The 7,319-nt window shown below is 29.8% G+C and overlaps 1 protein-coding gene across 2 annotated transcripts; it reads left to right on the forward strand.

The window, feature by feature from the left end:
* The first annotated feature begins 176 nt into the window (after positions 1-176).
* LOC108742147 (protein RER1) lies at positions 177-2,463 on the forward strand. Of its 2 annotated transcripts, none has more exons than XM_018477209.2 (6): positions 177-305; positions 442-536; positions 1,025-1,129; positions 1,513-1,609; positions 1,669-1,886; positions 1,949-2,463. In XM_018477209.2, the coding sequence occupies exons 2-6, from the start codon at positions 462-464 to the stop codon at positions 2,039-2,041; spliced, it is 588 nt and encodes a 195-aa protein (XP_018332711.1). In that variant the 5' UTR covers positions 177-305; positions 442-461; the 3' UTR covers positions 2,042-2,463. The 2 variants fall into 2 exon arrangements, with proteins under 2 accessions (XP_018332711.1, XP_018332709.1); XM_018477207.1 differs by lacking the exon at positions 1,025-1,129 and adding an exon at positions 893-997 and having other exon boundaries at positions 178-305.
* The last annotated feature ends 4,856 nt before the right edge of the window (positions 2,464-7,319 follow it).

Here is a 7,319-nt window from a genome sequence, read left to right on the forward strand (position 1 = left end):
TTTGTATTTAAAATATAAAACAAATAACGTATTATCATTTGAATCGTAGCATATCTCCTCTGCATTTTGACAATTCATTCCTCTATTCTATCTATGTTCTGATAATATGTGCAAAATATGAATCCATCCACTAATAAATATCATAAATAACTTCATAGTCAGGTTCATAGATAACAAGTCAGTGGTTGTCAGCCATAGATTGGAGTCAGCACCGCAGTTTGACGTGGATGAAGATTGTTGAAAATGTATTACAATTAAAATTTAAAATCATTGTACAATAATAATTTTCACATTATATAATTTGAGTAAGTGCTGCATCTATAAAACATTTTTGTCCCAATTAATCACGGCAATTAATATGTTAAGGAATAATACCTAGTTAATTAAGTTTAGGTTAACTTTGAAACTGCCCTATTTAATTAGAATAATTTTTTGTCCTAGATGACTATTCTTCCTTAAAAATGATGGATGAGGATCTACTCGCAACTAATAATAAAAAAGGTGTAATTTCACAAGCATGGACACGTTTATCACAGGTACATACTAAGAAAATGAAGTTGAATTTCTAGAGTTGATTTCCTTTAATTAGTACCTTTTTAGATATTGATATTGATACTAGTAGATGTCTATTCAAACTCTATATTTACAATATATTCTAAGTTAAAAACGTTAATTTATATTAAAACGGTTGAAAGTATTATATTAAAAGGTTAGAGTGTGTGCAGTTGTACAAATAATTTAATGAAGTAGTAATTGATAATCTAAAAGAATAAATCGTTTATTCCTTACCATGAAGATTTTCCAAATGTTTGCATTAGTATGGAAATAGCATAATTACTAACTTTTTGCAAATATTTCTTTTTACTATTATTAGTTACTTTTATTTAAACAGATCTACCAAAGTACTTTAGACAGATGGACCCCATACACAAAGTGTCGTTGGGTTGCCACATTGAGTTTACTGATCTTATTCGGCTTAAGAGTATTAACCAAGCAGGTATCAATTATTTTTAATCTTTTCTAGTGCTACCAAGGAGTGGTGGATAAGACAGTGCCTTGGCGTATCACACGATGGGTGGCTGCCCTGTTACTGATTGCAGGTTTTTTGGCACGTGTTCTTATCACCCAGGTATCCCATTATATTCTTTTTAAGTAACGGTATTAGGTAATCATATACTTCAATTTCATCTGCTGTTATCAATAGTAAATGAGTATTGAAGGTGTATTATATCTTTTTAATGCTAACGCTTGTAAACCGTTAAGTCATTACTTATTGTAAAATTGTTAATAAGTCTTTCCACCACTTCCTTCCTAAATATATTGAATGGATTGTAAATGGTAAACGGTAAAGATGATAATTTGTGAAATTATTTCTGCGCATATTTGTTATATTTCATACATGTTTATTGTCTATTTTTCCTTTTAAACCATACCGTTTTGTTAATTAATTAATCTGTAGTTTGCCTATTGTTTTGTGTTAATTTAAGTAATAATTAATGAATAACTTTGCAGGGATGGTACATTGTAACGTATGCATTGGGAATTTATCATTTAAATTTATTTATTGCCTTCTTGACACCAAAAATGGATCCAGCAATGGATTTTGATGGTAAAATATTTTTGTTAAATACTTTGTTTGGTAATTTTAAAAGTTAAATTTCGAAACAGATGAGGGTGGACCAGAATTGCCGACAAGAGCGAACGAAGAATTTAGGCCCTTTATAAGAAGGTTACCAGAATTTAAGTTTTGGTATTCTATCACAAAAAGTACACTTGTTGCTATTGTTTGTACTTTTTTCGAATGCTTCAATATCCCCGTGTTTTGGCCAATTTTGGTCATGTATTTCCTAACACTGTTTTGTATCACGATGAAAAGACAAATAAGAGTAAGTTTAAAGAGAATTTGGAAAATATCGATTTATTAATTTTGGTGTTTCATAATTTTCAGCATATGATTAAATATCGGTACCTGCCTTTTACCCATGGGAAACCCAAATATCAAGGGCATGAAGATACAGGAAAAGTTATAGGTTCAAAATGACCTATAAACAGTTAAATAGGCTACTTTTAAAGAATTTTTCTGTCTGTGGAAGTTAGATTGAATTTTTTATACTACTTCAAGTGCATTATTTTTTTTAAAAAGCAAATTAAAATGAAATTAAAGTTTGTCCTATATAGTATTATATATTGTATACAAAATGTGATTTCAAAATATGTACTATTTATTTTATGGTTTTGATTTGAAGATGGAAAAACTCAATTGGTGGTGTTTGTTAAGTTGTAAGTTATTCCATTTCCTAATATGTAACATACAATAACTAAATAAGTTTTAATAGATTATTTTTTTTCAAATCAATTGTTATATTGTGAATATTTTATGTTTAGGGTTAAATAGGTATGTACATAAAGATTTGTGTACAAACAACTCAAGTCATAATAATAAATTTCAATTTGCAAACTGTACTATGCTTCATTTATCTATTTTTAATAGTTTTATTATTTGTTTAACTGCTTCTGAATCAGTGAACTAAAGCGCACAAACAAATTTTAAATAACATTTGGGAATTTCGTGATGGACGAATTATTTAACCGGAAAGCATGGTGCCGTAAAATTTACAATACTGATATATATCGAAATACGTAAAACAGTAAAAGAAAAACATTTAAGTTTTCGTACTTTCCCAGAGCGGAAAAAAAAGTTGTATAACTTTTATAATCAACGACATACAGATTTTATTGCGGCGAAATAATTAAGCAAAAAGCAAATTTGATTCGTTCATAAGTGAAATTGATAAGACAAGATTTCAATACATTAAAAAACTGTCTGAAATTCGCTTTTCAGAAAGTTATTAGGATAAAATTATCCTCTAAGCCAGATTTATCCTTCAATAAGTATGCAATAGTGTTTTACATATATATATATATTAATTATTACATTCGTTAACGTCCAGAAATCTATAATATGTACAGTGTTTATTATTTGTTGTTCACACTATTGAATACTTGCTGTATTGACAAACAAAATTAAATACAAAAAGTATTTTTTGCAACTTCTGTATAAAGCTAAGTATATCTACTTTATAAATTGTATACAGACGTGTATATTAGGTTGCATACTAATTAAGTACATTACTGATAAAGTATTACTATAGTGCCCCCAATATTAAAAAATTATTTACAATTTTACTCTTTTTTGTACTATAAATTCCATTTTTGTTTCGATTTACTAATGAAATGTTGTAAGTCCATTAAAAATGAAGATATAAATAAAATAAAGCAAACCCGTGAAGTTTTCAAGATAATTTTATTTTATATTTGTATTCTGCAGAGATATTTTAATTGTTTGTTGCTGCAATATATGAATATATTATGTATGATCAGAAGAAAATACGCGTTTTCAAAATAAAACGAAAAATTTTGCAAAAAATATTAATTAAAATCAATTTGATGACAATATTTCAAATAAATAATTTCGATTTAACTATTTGTAGCCATTCACTGATTCCAAAAAATAATCAAAATATTGAATAAAATTTCTATTACGCTATTAATGAAAGAATATTTTCCCATTCTTCAATTACGCTTAACTTCAAACAAAGTAGCAGTTAATTAAATACTTGTATCTCTATCTGCAATGTTTTTTGCGCAATAATAATTACTGCTATTTTTAAAATCATTCTTTATCCTATATCATACACATGTTTACGTTAAATGTAGTTTCAAGCTGCATTTTGAAAAACAATAAATTATTTTTTAGCAACCTTACATTCTAACTAATCAAAGCGATTTAACGTTTTTTCTTAATGTTTTGTACAAAAACTAATACCACATTTCTAAAAATTATTTGGGAAATTTCGAGTACTTTTTATGTAACTTTCTAATTTGGGCGCACAAAATTTCGCTCGTTACAATTGGATCAGAAACGGATCTAATTGTGACTCTGTATTAAACCCCCGTCCCGTAGGGCTCCGTAAGTGGCCCATACATTAGTTATGTGTAATTTCAAGTAAAAGTAGCAAAATGGTGCATTATTTAAGAAATTTACAGTCTTCTTTTATTTTTTTAAGACTGTCGGTGATCCGCCACTGACTGAGGGAGACGAGACAATTTAATGTTCAGACATTATATCTAATAAATCATTTACTTTTAAAATTAGCATTATATCAGCCAAAAAAAATCGTAAGTTCGAAAAATTAGGAATTGCTATCGGAAAATATATTTTTTTTTAAACAGTATAAGTTCTATAGTTCATTAATTAATTTAGATACGTTTAACATAATTAAGAAATGAGCAAGAAATAAGGAAAGTGCGCGTAATAATTCAAAATTACGGGAAACTCGAAATCGAAAATTTCATGATTCCTGCAATAAATGCGCATATCAGATAAGTGGGTTTTAACGGGATTACTATAAAAGATTTTAATCAAATAAATAATCAGTAATCACATTTAAACATATTACACAATCTGGGAAGTTTATTCCAATTTTTCATTATTTCTGTTTTCTATGCTAAATTACAAAATAATGACGTTGAAGCTCAGAAAGTCCAAAAAAAATACTACTAAAACGTACATAAGTTAATGTGAATATTTGTGATTCAAATTCAATATTATACGAGACGATAGGTGAGGAAATAAACTTGATAAATTAATCTTAAAAATTCCTTTATTCAGAAAAAGCATACAATTTACCATATAAGATTGAAACAATTTTTCTATTTTATTATCAGTAGAAAAGCACCAGATAGTGATATTGCAGAGTACTGGGTATTCAGTATTAGTCTAGACAAGCTTGCTTCTTCTCAGACACATTACATTAATCAGGCCATTAATAAGTAACTTCCAGTTATAAAATTATCCAAAAAAGTTTTAAATAAACGCAGAATTCGCTGCTTTTGATTTTCTGACTAATTAAACTTTTTGAAATATTATATTAGTTGTTCGTTGTTATCGCATGAGAAAATGATACAGAAATCCAAAATAGAAAAGCGTTACACAATACAGGTGGGTAAATACGTACATATTTCCAAAAATAAATTTTTAAATTTCACAAATAAACATGAATATAATGTTGTGAATATACACAGGTATAAAAATGCAATGTACCCATCTACTTCACAACAGTGGCGGATCGAAGGGAGGGGTATGGGGGGCTTACCATCCGCTTACCTCCAACAGGCTTTCTAAGTCCTCAAAAGTAAAAGGCTCGTTTATATTTGAATGCCCCTCGTATATATAAAGTATACTTATATATAAGATGAAAGGCAACATTCTAATTTTTTACTGCACCCCCACCCCCAATTGCAAATCCTACATCCTACACTGTCTCACATTAAATACACTAGACTTGTTTTTCTTATCATTTTATCTCGCCCTTAACAACTGAACTTGCAGTTTACTCGCATGTAGTGATATTGAGTTTTGTGATGTAAAAAAAGTACATTTGTTTAGCCTGCTTGGATCCTGTACCCGGCAGATCCAGCACTTTTTAAGGATCCGGCCGGATACCAGACAATGTCGGAAAATTCGCCAATCAAAAAATAAAACTTCATTGATTAGGGTGGTATTTAACGGAAAGTTCGCCAAAACGAAGCCATAAATCATTAATCGTAGTGGTTTTGCCTGCACTATCCGGTGAATGTCTACTTGGAATCCACTAATTTCAACATATTCAAGTTTATCTATTTGCTCACAACATGCATTTATTACGTTTCTATAAATTACGCCATAGTAGGTGTATTAACTGTACCACCTTAAAATCTCAAAATTGACAAACTTTTTAAAAAAAAAATACAACGTGTAATTATACAACACACTACTGAAGTGAAACTTCTTCAAACACACAAACATACCGGGATAGGGGTTAAGGAATTGGTTTAATGGTAATATTTGTACACTATGATTCGCACGGGTGCAATGCTGATAGTAAATATACTATAGAATGTCTTTATATACAACAATTACAGCTTTTTTGTCATTAGAAAATACAAATCGGCCGGTACCGCCGCAACCGCTATGTCCCTGCATTTTAAGTGTGTAATATCTTCGAAAATATTCATTTAAATTACATGCTGTAAAGGGCCATATAGATCTATATTAAATGCACAATGTATTTAAAAGTATTTAATTGGATAAGGATTAATTCTGTATTGCTTAAAATCGCTTCGTAAATAAGCCATTATTTCTTGTAAAAAGTAAAGGATAAAAAATGGTTATTGTGGGTTATCCCTGAGATAGACATATACCATCGCCGACTTTTTTGTAAACCCTTTTAAGGTGTACCATACTGTAGTATATTATTTTGATCTATCTCGTAGGGGTTCAGCCAGCGTTTGCAATGTAAGCGCAAAAAAATGTTTATTTACGACATCACATTACAAACCTCTAAAATTATAAGTGTTTCTCTACTATATTATGCATGTATTACATATAAATCTTCCTCTTGAATTACTCTACCTATTTAAAAAAAAACGCATCAAAATCCGTTGGGTAGTTTTAAAGATCTAAGCATACAAAGGGACAAACAGCGGGGGAAATGCGTTGCATGATTTCGTTACATAGCAACTCGCATGAAACGAACTTACTCTACCGTGCGTAAAGAAGTTTCACTTCAAACATAAAAATTATCATTCATACATTCAAACTGTCTTAACTGGACCCTCCTAAATACATGGCCTTTAGAAAAGTTCCTGCTTTTACCGCTGAACTTTTTATTTTTTCGTTTCGAAGAATCGGTTTTACATGTTTTTACTGTTGTTAAACTCACTGCTAACCCTTATAATCACATGGCAAAGACTGATAAGAAACCGAAATCAGTCAGTTACCTACCACTCATACTCTAGATGTTTATGTTTATGTACATATGTATGATATATGTGCCTCTTCGCCATATGTTCCGACAATCATTATTAAAAATAATAGGTACTTTTTTTATCTGAAGTCAGAAACAACCGGTAGCAATTCAACACTGTTGCTATAATTTGTAAATTAATGCATAACTATAAGCAAACACAAAAACTCAAGTCGTTGATTTTACAAACATAACCGAGTAGAAAATATTTCGAGTTATAGGTTCGAGTTATAGAAGATCAGCTAAATATTTAATAAATTTGAAGAATGCAGTACTCTTTAGTGCATCCATACGTTCCTTGTTAATAAAAAAGGGTTTGGATTGTTACAAGTTCGAAGGAAATCCAAATGGTGAAGCCCGCCACAGCCGTGTGCTCGGTTACCAGGTACCCGGGAAATGCATCACCCTTTGCATGTGTACGACAATATATTTTTGCCAGGAAAATGTTTAAACTTTGTGTTTTTAAAACAG

Source organism: Agrilus planipennis, unplaced genomic scaffold, assembly GCF_000699045.2.
Source record: "Agrilus planipennis isolate EAB-ADULT unplaced genomic scaffold, Apla_2.0 scaffold347, whole genome shotgun sequence".
Classification (NCBI taxonomy): domain Eukaryota; kingdom Metazoa; phylum Arthropoda; class Insecta; order Coleoptera; family Buprestidae; genus Agrilus; species Agrilus planipennis.